The following is a 19,677-nucleotide window of genomic DNA, read 5'->3' as shown; positions in this document are numbered from 1 at the left end:
AAATAGATTTCGCTGAAGTCTATTTACTTCAATCTAGTATCCCTTATTTGTTTCAAATACGATGACTGCAATGCAATAATTTTGACTCAGTGAGTTTGTTAAAATGATTTATAGTTAGTCAAGCAGATTCCTTAATTCAACGAAATCCTTCCTTTTCGCGATCCAGTGATGTATTGATTCGCGTGAACCTTTTACGTGTTTCGGAAATTGAGTCATCTAAATATCACTTCATCTGAAGTATATGTATTATTCCTCCAAGTCGCATGTTTGTTGACAGAAAAATGATGTACTTCAAATGAAACAGGTACATGAATTCAAGCCGACAAAAAATTTACATGAATCGAATCCCATACTTCGTTGACCTAACCCGAGCTTCTTTGGCCTAACTGGTTGAACCAGTTGCATTAATTTATCACGAAGTAAAATAAACACCGCATTTTATGAAACAAGTAGAGATATTCATCGAAAACGTCAGTATACTAGTACTATAAACGGCCACCAGGCGGTGAACTTTCTCGCTACCGAAGTAGGTTCACAAGTAGATATAAAATTGGGTAGTCGGCCAGTAGCTCAGATACGGATAGCGTAAGATAAATTTCGAGACATCGGTAATGATATTGACTACAATTAAACAGAAACTATTGACAGTTCTTAAGATTATACTTCAACATACACAACAATAAGTTTTCGGGATTCACTAATTAAATATCGGATAAATCCCGCAAAATTTTTAGTGAACAAAATTATAAATTACATTATTCGAGGAATACGTTGTGTGCGCTCAAGTAACTTCCATTATTCATTCGATGCAAAACATTTTTGTAACAATAAATTTTATTACCTATTTCAACCGTTAAACTCTTGACTCAACAGGACGTGTATTTGAACAAGCTCAATTAGTTTTCATACAAAAGTGTCATATTTTTTAAACAAAACAATTACGGTGCGTTTATTAAAATTTTGAGTCATTTCAATCACACATTTTTTTGATACTAAATTCACATAACTTCACGGGACTCACAAGCGCAAGTAAAAAATGCGCAGCCACGTTTCGAGATAAAAAACATTTCACCGTCATTTTCACCCGAGAATTGTAATATTTTTTGTTGGACCAGCTTGAGAAGTCGGGACGAACAGCCACATTTTCTCCGTAAGAAGCCTGCGAACAAAAATTATTCAAATATTTAAACAGGCTCAGATATTGATTCTAATATTACTAAATATCGAACATAGGAATCTTCAGAAATTTCTTACCACATACCAGATATTGATTTCACGATTTGGTATCCAATCGTTCAACCCGTCGAAGAGAAGATTATGAGCCTGATTATCGTGGTAGATTCCGAGAAAATAGGTGCTGTTATTCTTAGCACGTTTCAATTTCATCTGCTATAATCCTCGGATATTCTTACCCATCATTCGATCAGACGAGATAGTCTGTTTTCCGACAGATAAATTTGCTCAAGGATCCTTGAAGCGCGAGTGAAAAATTAGTGAAGTTTATAACCATTCGTCGGAATTCTAATGAGCATTATTGGATGTTTGATCAACTTTAGGTTTTTTATTTATCGTAGATAAAAGTTGACGGCTGAAATATTCTATTCCAGCGTTTACTGTTTCCTTCGATTCAACTTGATTTGAACCTGTGCGAACTTTCATAATTACACCCTAAATTTTTGTCATCAGACATATCTTTTGAATGGGTTTAAAGTTAAAAGGTACACCCACCAGTAAAGGTGGATGGGAATCGCATATTCTTCGAGGGAGAAAATTGTTCGGACATTTCTAGCAATAAGTGAAGAAATATATGAATAGAACTGACAACGTCTTGGGAACGTGTCGAAATGGATCTTTTTTTTTCGCACGATACGAATTCGCGGGGGTGATTCCGTTTACGTCAGGAATAAAAGGGTGGGTGGATTGTTGAATGTACGGCGGATACGTAGGGACGAGGTAACTGAGAGGGAGATCAGGGGCGCGCGCATGTGTGCTTCTAGTTTTCTAGACCACTGGGCTTGGGACAACGGTGATAGAGTAGAAAGGCAAGAGGTCTCGATGCTTTCTCCCAGATTAAATGTCGCCCCGGCTCCCGATTCCTCTCTCCTACTCCATCTCGTTCACTCTTTCGCCATATCTATCTCCACCACAGTCTCTGCATTGCCGTTTTCTCTTACACCCCCAGAGCTCGTTTCGCCAGTCATATTTTTTAATGGTCCTCCTCATACATGCTTACCAACATTTCTTGTCCAAAAATAAATTGAATTCTGGATACCAGAAATACTGTCGTATCGTTCTGCGTCAGGCTGTAATTAAGATTGTAGAAACCACGCGATTTCTCATCGAAGATGAATCTTTTCTTAGACTGACTTAGTTTTTCAATTGGATACCACTTTTCAATCGAATTATCAAATTCTGTTCGGTTGATAGTTCTTTTCAATAAATGTGTATATTGTACTTTGAAAACAGCTATTTGATTAATTTCAATCAAACTCGGACAACAATTCACAACGAATCAACCAACTGCTGTCTGTTTCAATAACCATTACCGAATTACATGCTTCACAGTATAATTGAAAATATTACTTAAATTTACTAAAAGTCGAGCGAGCAAATTACTTCCGTGAAATTGTTGATAACATTTTGTTTCCGTTTTGTTTTGGTCAAATTATTTTTCTTCAATTTCCCAATAGTTTTGGCGTGAAAGGCGAGTGGAAGAGAGAAGGGGGACGGTCAGGGGGGAGGGGGGAATATTAGGATTCTTGGACGGGTCAGCAATTTTTGGGGTGATTGAAATACCCAACAGGCCAGTCGAATTCGCCTAGCTTATCGAACATATCCCGGATGCAGGCACCCTTCGTATCCCTGCCGTTTGTTCGAGAGTGTCTGAAGAAACCCTGGATCGACTTGAAGAGAAATACTGGTTATCTACAGTTTTTCCTGTTCCAGACCTGCCCGCGTGATGAACAATCGATGTGGATCGAGTGTTTTATCCCACTGGCCTCAAATTGATCACGTGTGCCTTTTCATTCAGGTACATCAATCCTGCTGCTTGATGATTTTTTGGGTTGGATCAAGAATATAAAAAATCACAGACCAAATCCAAGGGAATGAGGGTAAGACTCTAATCCCATCGACGTGGAATGCCCCGTACATACGGCTTAATTAAATCAACCGTTCGCTTATTCGTGACTTAAGCCCATTTGTAAGTATCGTTGAAATCAAACAAACAATTCACGCAGAGCAGATGAGCATGATCGTGCGGCCCCTGATAGAAGACTATTAAGAGGGTAACCTGGTCGATTTCGACGTTGACGTGTATATATCCAAATATCGAAGTGCGCGTATCTAAAGCGCAAAAAAGGGTATACAGCCCTATTCCGACTGCAATTCTGAACAAAAAAACTTTAACACACTTTCATTTGACGCAGAAACAAAGAAATGGAACGAGATCTACGAATTTAATGTTGCGATTTCGCAGAATCCGAGCCATATCTTTACTTCTGCGTTGAATAAAAATGTATTGTAGTATTTTCACAGGGTTGTTAAGTTCTTTTTTGTGTTTGAGATATGTGGACTTCGTCGAAATCACGATCAATCCTGAGATCGAGATATCAATTTGTATCTTGCGCAACAGAGTGTGTCGTGAAGGGAGTAAAAATAAACTTATAAATATATTTTATGCTAACGATAAGATAAGATCGTGGAAAATTAACCAATTGCCCCAATTAGTACCTGCTGTATATAAATTACGTAATACTGGAATAATCCCTTAGGGAAATGGGGGGGGGGGTCGTTGATTATCCTCATTGAAACCGGTTTGAAACACGGAAAACGTGTAACACTTTGTTTCTGTCGTAGTTGCCCAAAAACTAGAGAGGTTCCTTGGGTATATTAATTGGATGTATCCTTGAACTTTGGAAATTGAAATTGAACATTGGAAATGATACGAGCAGCTACACAATTTTTCAAAATAAACTCAATGATCATCTAACGAAGCCGGCTGATATTGTGCAGTTATTTTTATGTGAAACATGAAAGAAAGAGCGACTTGTTTGAGTACAGAGTACACTGAGAAAAATGTCATTTATTATAGTAACTAGAAGAATTCAGTAAAACAGGTATCGTTAAGAAAACTCTTTGAATATTGTTAGAATTACGAAAAACAAGTTACGCCTAACCATTTTGCTCCATTGTCGATCCTTTTTTGGTAATTGCAACGCAAAATCAGCATGTTCGCTTTACTCTACTTTTTATTTAAACAAGGCTTTCATACATCAATTTATTGTTGTGCAAGCATTAAATTTTCCCAACAGTTACAATAAAATATAGCAACGGTGATCGTAATGAGAAAGAATAGTAACGGATGCTAGACTTTCTGGTAACAGCTGCAGAACTAATTTTCATTTTGTACCTAGAACTATATTTTTCGATTGTGATGAAAAATGAAAATAGTTAAGGACTGAGCGGTAACCGGAACTAAAAATTTCTCTTAGCGTTGAACGACCACATCAACACAAGGGGAAGTTGTAAAAAGATGAGGTACTGTAAGTTCCTGAGTTGATTAACCACGACCGGGTTATTATTTCGAAACAAGTAGGTACTTAATCCGAAGTTAGGAATCAGAAATCTTACGGATGCCCCAATTACGAGTTCGTAATGGATTATCAACGATATAGGACACACAATCACTTCACTCCGGCGGTACGCTTTTGGAAGGTAATCTTGTGCATCACCGTGACACAGAGTTCGTCACACGGATTAAATTGACGAAGGTACTGATAACTCGTTGGGACCGACCTAGCAAATACGGTTGACACTATATTCCTAGGAGTGCTAGCATCTGTTAGCCAGCCTGCTGGCACTGTTGATTCGATACGGTTTTCCGCTAACGAAGAGGATAAGGTCTCGATATTCTAGAGAATTGTTCATCTTTATGTCCATCTTCTGTGATCTCACCCGGGCAAAAAGCATTCCGCTGTAGAGTTGATTTAGTTAGTCGGTCTAACCAATTGTAACGGCTGCTACGGTTGAGCTTTAAAAAAATGCGAAAGACCAAAAAGTAGACGGGACGAAATCCGGAACGTCAAATTACCTACCGATAAAAACGCAGAAGGATTAGAAATACGAAAAGTTGTCTTGTAGAAAAGAAACATTGAGAACGCAGAATTGTGTGAATAAATTTCTAACAAAGTTTTATTTTTTTTTTTTATTCGAGTTGAAATCCCGAAATCTACTAATTGTAACATAGAAAACGTCCGTAACTATGAAATGTGTCAATGAGAAAGTCTCGAAGCTCAAACTATCAGGGGAGAAATTGCTGGGTAAACAATATTGACTAGAAAAAATCTGCGCAAGGCATGTCAATAGTTGAGTTGTGACATCTGTAGGAAATATATTTGTTCTCTAACAATGTATTCCACTGATTGTTAATAATATATTTTACAGTGCAAACAGTTGTGTGTGATATGCTTCGATAAGAATATGTCAAGCTGAAACGTATAAGATATTCTGAAAGATCGTTCAATTGCGACGAGCATCGGACTTAAAGTGCCTAATTCATTCCTTGAATAACGCATCCTTGTTGGCTCTTTGCTTATATTGATGTGGTTTAGAGAGCCTTATAGTCCAGTGAAAATAGGTGTGAATTAAAAAATATTCGGCTTATAGCTGCATTTCCGTATACAGAAGTTTTCGACCCTCGGGAACTCAAATCTGGAGTCATTTTTGAGCTGCATATTATACAGCCGACGTTTCGAGAAAACCGTAAAATTAGACGGTTTTACGTTTTCCTCAAAAACTACTGTCGATAGATGAAAAATGACTTGACCATTGACCGGAGCGGAAAATTTTACATCGAATCATGTCCGCATATGTCGGAAACGGGGTCGGATTGATAATATCATTGTCTCAACTGAGAGATTAAATTTGAGGCATAACGACGATACGCATCATCCCGGAAAACGCTTGACGGCAAGTATTTTCCGCAATTAAAAGGCTCGTGAATTTATAGATAACGTAATCTCTATCTCTTCTAACATTCAAATGTTTATCGGTATGAGTAAGCGGCTTTAGTCACCAATTGGCAACTTAAAAATGATTTATGAGCAGATGATGGTAGTAATATAGATTCCGCCAAGTATTCTGACGAAGCGCAACGGTATTTTTTTTCTTATGTATAAGCTTTTTGCTAGCTTCTGCTGAACCAAAATCAATCGTAATAAATATTATGAAAATATTTGTGGCAGAGTTCACTGCGAGAGAAAATTATCACAGAGTAATAATACAATTTCATTGATACAATTTTTAATGTACACATTCTTCTACGGTTCAGATTTTCATGGAAGGTAGACTTTAAGCCATGTCAAGCTGTTTATAAAGATTACGAATCTAAACAATAAAACAATGTCGAGTAATGACTAAATAGTCAAAGAGTCGTACGTGACTTCCAGCGCGGGTGTTTTTATACTTTATTATCCACGGGTTTTATCCAGTTACAAAGTCAACTGGCTTCCAAATGTGGATACTGGCCTGTCTGGACCGTAGGTATGCGAAGGTTGGAAAAGGTCGCGTATTGTTTAATTTTAAAATATACCTGCATGCTCCCATACCTCTCCTAATTAATACATACAAAATTACAACTGTGCAACAATATAATTATAAATCTCCATACATTCCTTTGCTTTATTTACTGGAATGTTGTATTACGGATATCTTTCGTTTTCTAAACCAGTACGAATAAGAGTTTGAAAATATAACATTTTTACTCAATTAACTGATTTCAGACACTTTTGCAGCATCGAGCGTATCGGCCACGTTATTTATATTTCAGAATCGTACGGTCTATTACAGCATACACATAATCTTGATTACGAGTACAATTCTCGTGAAGAATCGCAGTTTCTTCCAGATATAGACGGCCAATTGAAACAGCAATTAAAATTCAAACAATATCAGAAAACAGGCGAAAAAAAAGTATTAGAATGTCTTGAAAATTACACAATTCTATACCAAGTTACGGGTCAAGTAATGAAGAATAAAAAATCAAGTCGTCCATTCTCTCAGATTTCATATTCGTATACTCGTACATTGCAAGATTGATGTAATTTACTAGTCCAGTTGAATAAGGCATCAAGCATTTACGTACATATCTAATTACAGTGATGCCACAGCATCCATTTGGTCAGCATATTAACAGAATTTTGTTTAAATGGATACGGATGTAAACTGTTGTAAATTTGGGAGCTACTTTTACTGACCAAATGTGTAGTTTTTAGACGATTTTCGAGATACGAGTAACATTCCTGTATTTCGCGACAAAAGAGCCATGCACCATCGAAACTTGACACCTTTCCATTCCTTATGTTCACTCAATACAGGAAGAAAAAAGGGGTGAGTTTTCTCGGCCGGTAAAGACATTAGTTTTACATGACCTTAATTCTGTCGACTGAAATTTTTTTCAAGACTTTAGTCACTTCCTCATTTGAATTCTTACATGAAGCTTGCTTCGAAAAAAACACGTGTGAATTGCACAGCACGCTTGAATTCTAGACGCGCGGTTGTCTTCAACGCTCAACATCTCCATTAATTGTTCATATTTTTACAATAAAAATGCATCGATCCTAGATCCACTTTACAATTAGCAGCAAATCCATGCATATCTTTGGTTGCGAATTTATTTTCGATATGACGTTACTCTCTGTGACGTAAGGTACAACGAAAGCGAATACAAACTGCATATCCTGAGGAAGCTTGAAAATTTTTTGAAGTTTAAAACCTCGAAGTTGAATATCACGTAAGTTCAAAACGGGACAGATAATTGAGATAATTGACTTGAATCTTCATCGATTCGAAATGTGCCTAATGATCCTCGTGTCCCGATTCGGTTACTGGCATTTCCCACACACACCAATTATAGATGAGTATACACCAATATATATATTGGTATAATCGTACACCAATTATAGTTATACATTTGTCATTGTTGATACCGCATCCCGGTTCAGCGGAAGATAAAACCCCATTAAATGAGGACTCGTCAGCAGTCTTCGTTCACATTTCCATTCGTCAGCAGCACTGGAAACTGCTTAGTGAAGTGAAGTGACCAAAAATGATGACTCGAAAAATTTTCTGCTTCACTCTAATATTATATTCCATCGTTATTTCTCGAGTTGAATCTTCGCTTCTACTCGGACAAACAGGGGCCATATGTCATAAGGAAGTGCCGTAAGCTCCATTATCACGCTCGTAAATAAGCTGTTGTAGAAGTTCAAAGAATTTACTCGTTATAATATCAATCGGTAGTTGACGTACTTGAATCATGTAGTATTCGCGTGGAAATCATTCGCCATCAGCAAGCCGGCAAAGAGAATTTTTAAATTGTCTTCATTCGATTTTATCCACTTTTGTGTCCGATTTTTTTTACCTCCAACGTAAGCTTTTCGACTCTCCGGATTTTCCGGATCTTGCCCAACTAGCCGACGATCAAGGGATCGACCGCGCTTGGATTTTCCAAAAATCTGTCATTTGCGGCACAGCGCGACTCTTGGCTTCGACTCAGAAGCGAGCCGGCACTTTGTACGTTGATTTCGTCATCAGTATTTATCGTGCCTTTGTACCGGATACAAGATCCTCTTTTGTCTTTCCGCACCTTTTGATTTCCCTTGTAAGCATATCTTAAGTTTGAATAAACTATGTGTTATTTGTTATCGTTAGCATCAATCATTTGATCAACTTGATCTATTTTCAGTTACTCCGCAACTAGACATCGTTATTACACAGATTTTGACTGGTCATATTGTGATTTCTCCGATTATGACTACTATTCCGAATACTGCCCGAGGCGTGTAAGAAAATTGAAAGTTGAGGTAAGTAAGAGCAGCTTTTGGTACGTTAATTGGGACTAGTTGATTCGCGGGTAATTCGTGAGAATTTTGACAGTGGTCACATCGGAATTTCAAAAATTTCTTCAAATTTTCGGAACTGATCATGCATAAGTTGAGACACGAGTGAGTGAGCCAAAATTATACAAAACGTATTTCACGGAAATCTCATGAGAATTGCATATTCGTTATACTGATATGCCATATTGTGGCGCATGAAAAACCGATTCGAGAGAAACACAATTTTCATTAGGTTTGTGCGAAATCCTACTCAAAATCTGTTGGCTGGACAGCTTGAAGTACACTATTATTTTCCTACCGTTAATTCTAAAAAATGTTGAATCCCTGGTTAAAGATATTTTACAGCGTAATTAAATTGAATTTTTCTTCCGAACCAACTGAGTTATAAGAGCAGATCCGTGTCACGGGTAATAAACGTTTTTAAAACATACCAAATGGCTAACTGTAACCGGAACCAAACCTTTCCAGAAATGTGATCTTCTCTGTTTTTTTTAGCAGAATTTACTTTGTCCCCAAACCTACTATTACTTACTGTAATAAAACAATTCTTTTCACTCCTATGAATGAGAAAATAGTAGTGGTGACTGAAATAGTTAATCTATGTAAACTCAAATATTGCGTTCTTCTCCCGATCTTCAACTTGCACGAAGAATATAGATGTCAGTTAAAGCGAAAAACGTGTGTTACAGTTTGGGACAGTAACAAACTACCTGACTAAATATAATAATTCGTAACATTTTCTTTCTGTTTTTTGTGTGAATCAATAATTCAAAATCAGATTCTCTGAATAAAATAAAATACTGACGATGATGATTGTTATAATAATAAATGGGGGCGAAGGATTCTTGTATGAAAGTAATATCATTACGGAATATGTTACTAACGACAATTAGCAGTGACTATTCTAAAAAAAATATGTTGAAGAAATTGTTTTATGCGGTTGTTCATAACTCTGAAAATATTCCTTGCAACTAAACATTTACAGTGGAGATGTTATCTTGTCCTCGACACTGTCTTCATTAGCAATGAGACAAACAAGGAGAGCAATGTCTAATTGGGGTTTCCAATGAAATTTTTTTATTTCATACTCTTGTAGATTGGAAAAAAATATTTTAGACGCATTTTTTAATTTTTCGTTGAATCAAAATTGCCATTAATATAATAGATTGAAAACTATAAAATTGTGACGTCACCCATGCTAAGATATATCTATATATATTAAAATCAGTGAAATTCAATCACCAATAACATGAAAAATTATCATTTTTAACGAAAAACAAAAAATACGTCCTCATTATTTTGGCTTGCACTGAATTATGCACCCCTGAAAATGGAAAAAGAAGAATTTCATTGCAAACCCCAATTGTCCACCAATCATTTGTATAGCTGCAACAGTATCCTCTGATTGCGTCAATACCAGCATTATTCTCTTCGTGATGGATGCATCTAACGATTGTACGTTTTTGATCGATATGCCTTGATTTCATTGAAAATCTGATGATTCCAGATTCTACCCTTAGATAACTCAATAAAAGCGAATGATCTTCTGCAAGCATTTCTCTTAGGTAGAACATGGGCTGGAAAGATTGATAAAATCCTGCAGTGGCGAGGACTGGATATCATCTCGACTGTAAATATTTAGTTGCAAGGAATATTGACAATGTTATTGATAGCAGCACGAAACTATTTCTTTTACATATTTTTTCGAAATAGTGACTGCTAATTACCAGGAGTAACATATTCCGTAATGAGATGCAGTCACGAACGACTTTCGTACAACAATCTTTCAATTCTATAAATTATTATCATAATTATCACCGGTACTATATTATTTCGCCCTGAAATACGACATTTCATCAACTCAATGCTCTCATATACAGGGTGACGAAACTGAATGTTAGACACAGTGATATTGAAAAGGCAAATCTCGATATTCTACAGCTATTTGGACAATTTTTCTCTCGAGACATGATCGAAAATAGTGAAAACGTGCCAAAAAAGTGAAAAAATCGTTCATTTTCGGTGTGGCGCATCACTCACAAGAGTCTGAAATGATTCTTAGCGGTAATATTCACCTAAAGAAATGAAATGACAAAGGAAACAGTTTTGTTACATCCATTAGATTTCGAAATATAACGATTTTTAACTGTGATTCATTTTTTTCGTTACCTTGGGAACAGCCTCTCGCGCTCATATCAATTCACATATAAGGTCTTTTGGTAATGTATGTCGATAATTTTTCAATCGGGTATTGCGATAACAAATCAAATGCATAAAATGTCATTTTTCACCCCCGGGAGAGGGTGGAGGGGATTATTGAGATATGAACCGGTGGGCACATGTTCCTGTGACCTAAGAAGCATTTCCGAACAAGTAATTTGAAGTACCCGTGACGGGGCATTTGGCACACTTTATTTTTGTGTCTGCTTTGGAATGCTTTGAACATGATATAAGCTTTGTATAAGAGGCTTTTAGAGAAATGGCGGGAAAAATGGGCCCCTTCAACATTATGCGTACTTCTCTTAAGTTGCTTTAAAGGCGTTACAAATTTGTTCATTAACTTGCTAAACCTTTGGACACCAAATTATCTGTCATAAAATCTGAGGGTGAGACGAACAAAATTATCCTCCCTTCGACACGGAATCGAAGCGCTAATTACTGATTTGAATTACCAGATCTGAAAATGTTGGCCTCAAGAGTATAACTTCATGATTACCAAGCGTTGTTATCCTTACCTCAAATACCTGTCAAAAATGAGTTTGCCAGTTTGAGAAAATATGAAACGCTTTCATGGACACCCATTTTGCTCACCCCTTTCCTATATATTGCCCTACATCGACGTAAGATATTTATGCCACGTACACTTAAAATTTATAGAAAATGTGGGCAGCAAATATATAATAATTAACTTGCATTAAGTTTCCGGTTTTCAAACATACCCATTCACATATTTATAACACATATAAATTTATTTCAACATATGCTTATTTTGCACGAAAATCCAGATATTTCTTTATATTGAGCACGGAACGCGGTTATTATTACAAAATGAAGCTGACATGATAGGGACAAGTGAATCACGTTACAGTCGTCAACACTCCAGTGAATCGTGAAAAACATGGAATTGACGCGAACTACCACGATTACAAGCGGGTATATTTCGACATTTTTTTCACCGTCTTTCACGTTTTCCAAAGAAAAGCATTCTTTAAAATATTGTAGAAATTCATTAGCTTGGGATGACCATTGTGGGAAATTTGTGACAGAATCACCCGTAATATTCAGTAAATTTTACTTTGACCACAGATTTATGTGTTTTGTTTTAGACTTACACCGCGTACAAAACGGAGGAAGTTTGCTGTACGGGTTATACGAATAACAACGGTCTCTGTACGCCGATATGTAATACAAAATGCACCAATGGTTATTGTGCAAGTCCGGACACCTGCAAATGCGATCGTGGCTACGAGCTGCTGGACAAGACATGTATTCCGATTTGCGAAAAGCCTTGCGTGCATGGAAAGTGCGTTCGTCCGAATATCTGCAATTGTGATTCCGGCTATGCATTGAAGACAGACGGATATACGTGCGAGCCAAAGTGTTCCTCTGGATGCGAAAATGGATGGTGTGAGAAGCCAAACATCTGCGCGTGCCATCTCGGCTACGACAGGACCAATGACAACAAGTGTGTACCAGTATGCAAAAACAATTGCATCAACGGACGATGCGTGCGCCCAGATGTCTGTGCTTGCAACAATGGCTATCAGCGGTCCCAGAATGATTCCTTCCTCTGTGAACCAAAGTGCAGTAAGACCTGCGCTTTTGGGAAATGTACTTCACCTGAAACGTGCACATGTAATGATGGCTATGAACTAAACGCGGACGGACACACGTGTGACCCAGTGTGCTCTTCCGCTTGTGAACATGGATGGTGTCAAGCACCAAATATATGTGGATGTCATCCTGGTTACGAAAGAAACGAAGAAAATGAATGTTTGCCAGTGTGTAGTAAGGATTGTGTCAATGGGTACTGCATAGGTCCGAATATCTGCGCCTGCAACAGCGGTTTCGAGCTCTCGGAAAACGACACGTTTATCTGTGATCCCGAGTGCAGTGAGCCTTGCATGTTTGGAACTTGCACCGCGCCTGAGATATGCACGTGCAATGAAGGCTATAAATTAGGTTCAAATACTTCCACGTGTGAACCTGTATGCCTATCGTCTTGTGACCACGGTTGGTGTCTTGAGCCAAACGTATGCGGATGCGATACTGGCTACGAGAGAAGTGAAGATAACGAATGCCTTCCAGTGTGCAGGCAATCTTGCAAGAACGGGAAATGCATCGAGCCCGATATCTGCGCCTGCGACGATGGATTCGAAATATTTCAGAACGACACTTTTACCTGCGAACCTAGATGCAGTGAGCCTTGCAAGTTTGGAGTTTGCACAGCCCCAGAAGTTTGCACCTGCCATAATGGTTACCGATTGGACGCAGATAATTACACTTGCGAACCAGTGTGTACCGCACCTTGTGAGAACGGATACTGTGCTCAGCCTGACGTGTGCGGGTGTAACTCTGGCTACCGGATGTCTGACACGAAGAAGTGTGATCCGGTCTGCGAAAGACCATGCCTAAACGGAACGTGCGCTGGTCCCGATATTTGTGCCTGTGACGAAGGCTTTCAGCCATCCCAAGACGACGACTTCACTTGTGATCCTGTCTGCAACAACTGCGTCAACGGAACTTGCATTGCACCGAACGAGTGTGCATGCGATGATGATTTTGTCAATGACAGGTCGGACATCGGAACATGCATCCCTATTTGCGACCCGAAGTGCATCCACGGTGTGTGTGTTGTTGAGGGTTGCAACTGTTCTTACGGTTGGAAAGGAGATTCCTGTGATCAGCCGTTGTTATGCATCCTTAATGAGCCCCGTTCAGCCACTTCTACTGAGGTGATCAGGTGAGTACTGTAGTCACAAGTGCCTTGTTCGTTCCTATGTCTTCAAGGATTGATTGACTCCTGTTTCAAAAACTGGTAGATAGAGAAAATTAAAGTTCAATAAAGGATTTTCAACGCTAATCAATTATACCCACTTTAGTTTATTTGGTAATGACAAATTATTATGGATTGAAATAACTCGGATAAATGAAAGGATTTGAGTATTTCGAACGTCACGATATGCCCTTCCGTGGTTGACATCAGACATCTCTCGGTACGGCGTTCTGGATTTAGACCTGATCGGTTGAGGATCAGGTGGACTCTTCAGGATGAAAAATGAGCCAAATTGAAGTCTGAATAGTTAGGGCACGCTTCACCATCGCATGCTTGGTGTGTATCACTTGATATTCAAATTCCAGAAAGTACTTTGTTATCGCTCGTGGCATTTTTCGGTAGCAGAGCCGAAAGTATATCTGGAAAAGGAGCTAGAATCAAATTGTTCTGGCAGGATCCGGAAATCAAGGGTCGAGATTTTATTCATCGTGGAAATACATATTCATGTCGATGCTTCAAGACGTTGCCTTCTCTTTTTGATTTCAAACCTATGCTCCTTGGGTGGGGGTGGAGCGTTAGTCGAATTAAATTTTATATTGTTTAACGCAAAACTAAACCCCACTCTGGTAAGGGGAAACGCTATTATAGATCCTGCATTGGACGATTGGCTAAAAACCATTCGCGGTAGTGACCGTTGGCTCCGCTGCAAAGTATTCAGTTCCACATTTGGCGATCAGATGTTTTATGGCCGAGACTTTCCAAAAGTTCGACGGGGTTTTTCGTACCATAAAAAAATTCGGCGTGCAAATGTGGGGACTCACGTCGTGGCTTACCTGGCTGCTGCACATTTGTCCCAACTCGACGAGTCTACAATTTTTTACCTCAATTATCTCACGTCCACTTAGTCAGTTTGATACCTCTGCAAAGTATCACGGATGAGCAGATTCCACAATGGTAGGTTAGTAAAATGGGACTCCCGTCTGACTCGGTGAAAGCCGCGGACGGCCATGGTCTTGTAATTCGAGACACGAGATACCTTCGGTGGCGTCATCGACTTCATGAAGCATCAACTTGGTGTCATGTATGTGTCATTTTTGTGACTTTCCGGAGCTACCCCCCACCCTTATTCTAGTCCGGGGTTACCTGCTTCATTCTGCTTAGACCAGTAAGAGAGGGCCGAGTAACTTCCTCCTATCGTCTATTTTTTGGATTCCAATCCTGCTTCGAGTTTGCTTTAGAACTGCATCTTTTCCATTCTATTCATTGTATTTCTGCTCTTTTATTTTTCGGGTAATGAGTCCTTCATCTACTCGATCGTTGTGACTTCCCTTCACTTCTATGCGCAGATTTATATGAAAAAATTATAAATATTCTTTGAAATTTTTTCTTGCTTTTGGTTGCTTGAAATTTGTCGTGCGTGGCTGGCAGCGATCGAAATCTTCAAATAACCAAATGGCTTCTGTCAATAAGCTGATCGTATCGGTCACAGGAAGACGTATATCACGGATGTCCACAGTAGCGTCGGTTGTGATGACGACGTTTTCTACCGTATTGTTTCTTCAGATACTCTACTTACGTCGGGTGAAGTACAAACATGCGAAAGGCCAAAAAGTCGACAAGACGAATTCCCGAAAGTCAAATTACCAACAGTTGAAAACGTAGAGACCGGAAATACGAAAAGTCGTTTTGTAAACGACAAAAATGTATAAATAAATAGCTACCGAATTTTTTTTTCGAGTATCAGCAAGAATACGACGGGCAAAATATTGAATTACAAAAATACCGAACAGTCATTAAATCGACTTTTCAAATGTCAGCCTCGTACCTTTTTTGAGAATTTACGAATCCGAATTTATCAATAAGGACTGACCAAAGACTCGAAAGTATGAAATCCAGTGAGACAGAATAGATAAAATACCAAAAGGTTGCAAAACGTCAGAAGCACGTTGCTTTTTTCTAACGTCATTAGTGGCAGCTAATAAATGTTGTTACGCATGTGAAGTGACATCAGGGCGTGTACGTGAATGTGGAACACGATTTAATCGACTAGGGAACCCCCTTAAATAAATTGAACGTAGTCGACTTTTTGGTCTTTCGGGATTTTAACCCCCATCCTTATCGTCCAGATTCCTTCATTGGATGACCTACTTGTCTTTTTCCTTCGTTGTTGATGCACCGTCGGTGATCAGCTCCTTGATGTTCCCATTACTTTACGCAGACGGTTTACTTTTTCCTTGCGGTTACAGTCGCATAAGGAAACAAAATCACGATTGCAGAGTGGAACGTACGCAGGAGATAACGAAGGAATTGTGTTGTTTTTTCAGAGTACATTTACAAAGTAAGCAGTGCGATAAAACCGCGCATGGTCGCGCTACTACCATTATGATCTATTCGGTCGGGGCGCTGCAATATAATGATCATTGAATCCTAAAAAATTCTACTCGAAATGATCATCGGTAAACTTCAATTCGAGGTTCAAATTTCTTTTCAATTGCTGTAAAATGAAAAATTAACAATATTCTAACGAACTTTGGAACGATCCATCGGGTTTCTCCAGAAGTTGTCACAACATGATTCTAAACGAGAAATTGTAGGTAATGCTTATATGACTTTCACAATGAGGCCAAAAAGAAATCATATCCTGCATACATGGAAACAAAATCAAATACGTGCGACTTGAATCTGAAACCATGCTACCAAAAACACGTAACCACGTCAATTTTCTGCCAGTGAGAAACATTGTACTGTCAGACTACTTTAGACTACTTCATCTTTTCCACAAATCAAACAGAATTGAAGAATTGCACATTTACGATTAATGATTATGTGCCAAATTCTCATAATTTATATTTGACGGTTTCACTGGGAAAAGGCACGTGGCTCACAACTCCCTGGCAAGATATGCTTTTGGAATTTTGGCTGTTTTTCCGAGCTTGTTTAGTTCAGGCTTACATTCTGATGGCAAAGAGCTTTCAAAACAAATGAACACCGACTACGATCTATTCTCGTTCTGCAAATAAATCCATGACATCTGCTTATCAAGACAATATGGCTCACATCATGGAAAAGATTAGGCTGTATTGCAAGATCATAGAAAACTCTGCATTCAAACTCTGCTACCCGTGTGACATTCAACAATCTGACGCAACAATGGACGGAAACCAGTTGTATTATCATGAGTTGTGGTAGCTGACAAGTGCGATGTTCAAAGTATCCCGGCAGATACTGAGTTGTACGTTAAAAAAAGTCGCGGTATCCGGTTCCGTTTTGTAATCTTCTGCCTGTTGACCTGTACGCTATACTTAGATTTACATTACACATTATCGCATTTTATTATTCATCTATCCAATAAGTGTAAGAGTGTTTTTCTTACTTTGATTCTGCAGCAATACTGACAATGAATTTCCTGAGTTTGGCTGGAACGATTACGTGACTAAAAACTTTACAATAAAATGGAACTGGCCCGTATGCAGCTCAGAATGTCTTGACCAACTCAACACAACAATCGTCAACTTTACGCAGTTTTCTGCTGATGCGATCCATCATTTTATCCCTATTGGTGAGTGAATTCTCAGAACTCCTTACCGCTGGATTCACTGCTGATCACATTGCGATTACATTTCGTAATTTGCGGAACTTATTTTTCCGCATAATTTCTTGGTCACAAGGAACTCCTGTTTATAATTGAATCAAACAAACAAAACCTAACGTCTTTTATATATTCAGATACCCCGTGCAACATCGTGACGGGACACATATTACTGGACTCCGCTAAAAAAAACGCAACGCTAATAATCACCGGATCAGGGATCGGGTTGTTCTCGATTATCATACTTGTTGGTTACATCGTGATGCGAAGGATGAAGAGGAGAAGTCATATAAATGGTGAGATATCACTAGCTCTTGATCAGTTGGAATGTAGTTCGATATAGAAAAACTTTCGAGAAGGTTATGAGTGGTAAGTTCTGCGCAGGTAGCCTCAAAAATTTTAGAGCAGAGCATTTTTTTCAAATTCTTAAAGGTACCACCATACAATATTTTCTCATAATTTATCAATTTACTCCGAACTTTTGTGTGTTCAGGTGAACCATCACTACACCACTTCAAGACCTTCCAGAACAACGAATACTAGTTATAATCGTTACTTTAAAGTCTTTTATTTTTATACATAGGTACTTCAAATATCTATCTAAAAACCGTGTAAATGCTCAAATTTATTTATAATTATGAATATGTTCAAGTTGATATTGTTAGTAACTTACAATACGCAACACGCGGAGTTTTTCTTTCGAGAAGCAAATCCATCCCCAACCAGTTCTGTTTGTACGTTTCTTCAAATCTTTCTCTATATTTTTAAACCGATCTCGGTAAATCCACGAAGTTGACTTTTTCAGGTAAAATAAAGTAAGTTTTATTAGCCATGGAAATTGTGTTTTTTTTTAACGCTTGCAACAAAAGCTATCACACCATGCCTACCATGCACCTCATCTCCTGGCCAATCGGAGGCGGCGGAAGCTTGAAATTGGAGGTTCTTAATCAACAAACTATCAAAATTGAGGTCCAATTTACGCAGCGGCGCAGCTCCTAGTGTATGTTTTGGAAACCGACGGGGGTTAGGGTTAAAAAAACATCATGGACTGTTCTGTGCAAGTCGTGACACTTCTACGCCGCCAAAATTAGTAAGGGCAGGTCTTTTATTGGGCTGGTATCCTTAAGTTCAGAGTACGACGTGAATGCAGCGCAACTGTCGCGTCACTGTACGATCAATTAACAAACGGAGAGTGTTCTGCTCAGTAGAAAAAGAAGCTTACATCCTTGTTCGACAAAAATTCAAAAAACCACATTATTATTAGTCTCACTTATTACGTCCATAAGTTGGCAGTATGTTTGAACTTTCCCCTGTCAGTGATGATGAACAATACACACTTGAATATGCTCATCAATCGACGACTCGATCCGAAATATAAGGTGCAATAGATTTGACTGAATCACTCCCGCAGTTTAATGGAAAATAAAATAACAAGGAGTTTGATCAAATGGAGGAACTATTAAAAGAATCAACAAAAAATATAAAATAAAAGAATGGAATAATAATACGAAAGGAAAATTAAGCAAAAATAAAAGTCGTCGCCTTGAGTAGGCAGAAATCAACTTGCTTTCTAATGCTCATACTAACATTGCAATTGTAGTTATGTAATGCTAGTGGGTGGAATTTACTTTCCGATATTCCGTAGATTGACTGTGTACCTCATCGGAAATCTAACGTCTGATCACGAAGCAGAATTGAATCTATCTGGTAGAAGGATAGATATAGCGTGCAAAAGTTCCAGTACTTTTGATTTTTGGATATGTTTTGAAGTTTGGGGCCCCAATGAAAATTTATCTGCTATCTTGGAAAAATGGCGCTTAAACTCGATTTTTCCGCGATATCTTCTTCGCGGTGAGTCCTAGGATAAACATAATTACTTGAATCTTATAGAGGATGAAATTTGATAAAACTTTTGTAGAAATTTTTTTTCCGCACTTGTCATGAGTGCTGAGCTTGTAGCGATGCAAGGTCAAGCAAAATTATGATAATACCCGGACGACTCTCTCTCAGCAGATTTTTTATCATTAGCGATTATTAATTACGGATTCACTGTTATTATACGAACTATTCATTATTCAGGCATAGTCAACTCATTTCCACATTACCACGTGGTAGGTCTTTTTTCATGGTATCTCCAGTAGGCCTAACCCGCATCTGTTATTTCACGACTTTATTTTTTTGTCTATTGTTCG

The 19,677-nt window shown here is 38.3% G+C and overlaps 1 protein-coding gene across 1 annotated transcript; it reads left to right on the top strand.

Moving 5' to 3' along the window:
• Positions 1–8,056: 8,056 nt before the first annotated feature.
• On the top strand, positions 8,057–18,310 carry LOC124179776 (tenascin-like). Its single transcript, XM_046564506.1, has 6 exons — positions 8,057–8,223; positions 8,747–8,864; positions 12,227–13,863; positions 17,283–17,455; positions 17,623–17,781; positions 17,979–18,310. The coding sequence occupies exons 1-6, from the start codon at positions 8,108–8,110 to the stop codon at positions 18,026–18,028; spliced, it is 2,253 nt and encodes a 750-aa protein (XP_046420462.1). The 5' UTR covers positions 8,057–8,107; the 3' UTR covers positions 18,029–18,310.
• Positions 18,311–19,677: the final 1,367 nt, after the last annotated feature.

Source organism: Neodiprion fabricii, chromosome 4 (genome assembly GCF_021155785.1).
Source record: "Neodiprion fabricii isolate iyNeoFabr1 chromosome 4, iyNeoFabr1.1, whole genome shotgun sequence".
Taxonomy (NCBI): Eukaryota; Metazoa; Arthropoda; class Insecta; order Hymenoptera; family Diprionidae; genus Neodiprion; species Neodiprion fabricii.
This window is presented reverse-complemented; position numbering and strand designations above follow the sequence as displayed.

What these genes read in the sequence shown, in the direction of transcription:
- LOC124179776 (XM_046564506.1), top strand. Translation starts at nt 8,108, where the DNA reads ATGATGACTCGAAAAATTTTCTGCTTCACTCTAATATTATATTCCATC. An exon ending in ATATGTCATAAGGAAGTGCC is followed by an intron (nt 8,224 to 8,746) that starts GTAAGCTCCATT and finishes ATCTATTTTCAG; the next exon opens with TTACTCCGCAACTAGACATC. An exon ending in ACTTCTACTGAGGTGATCAG is followed by an intron (nt 13,864 to 17,282) that starts GTGAGTACTGTA and finishes TTGATTCTGCAG; the next exon opens with CAATACTGACAATGAATTTC.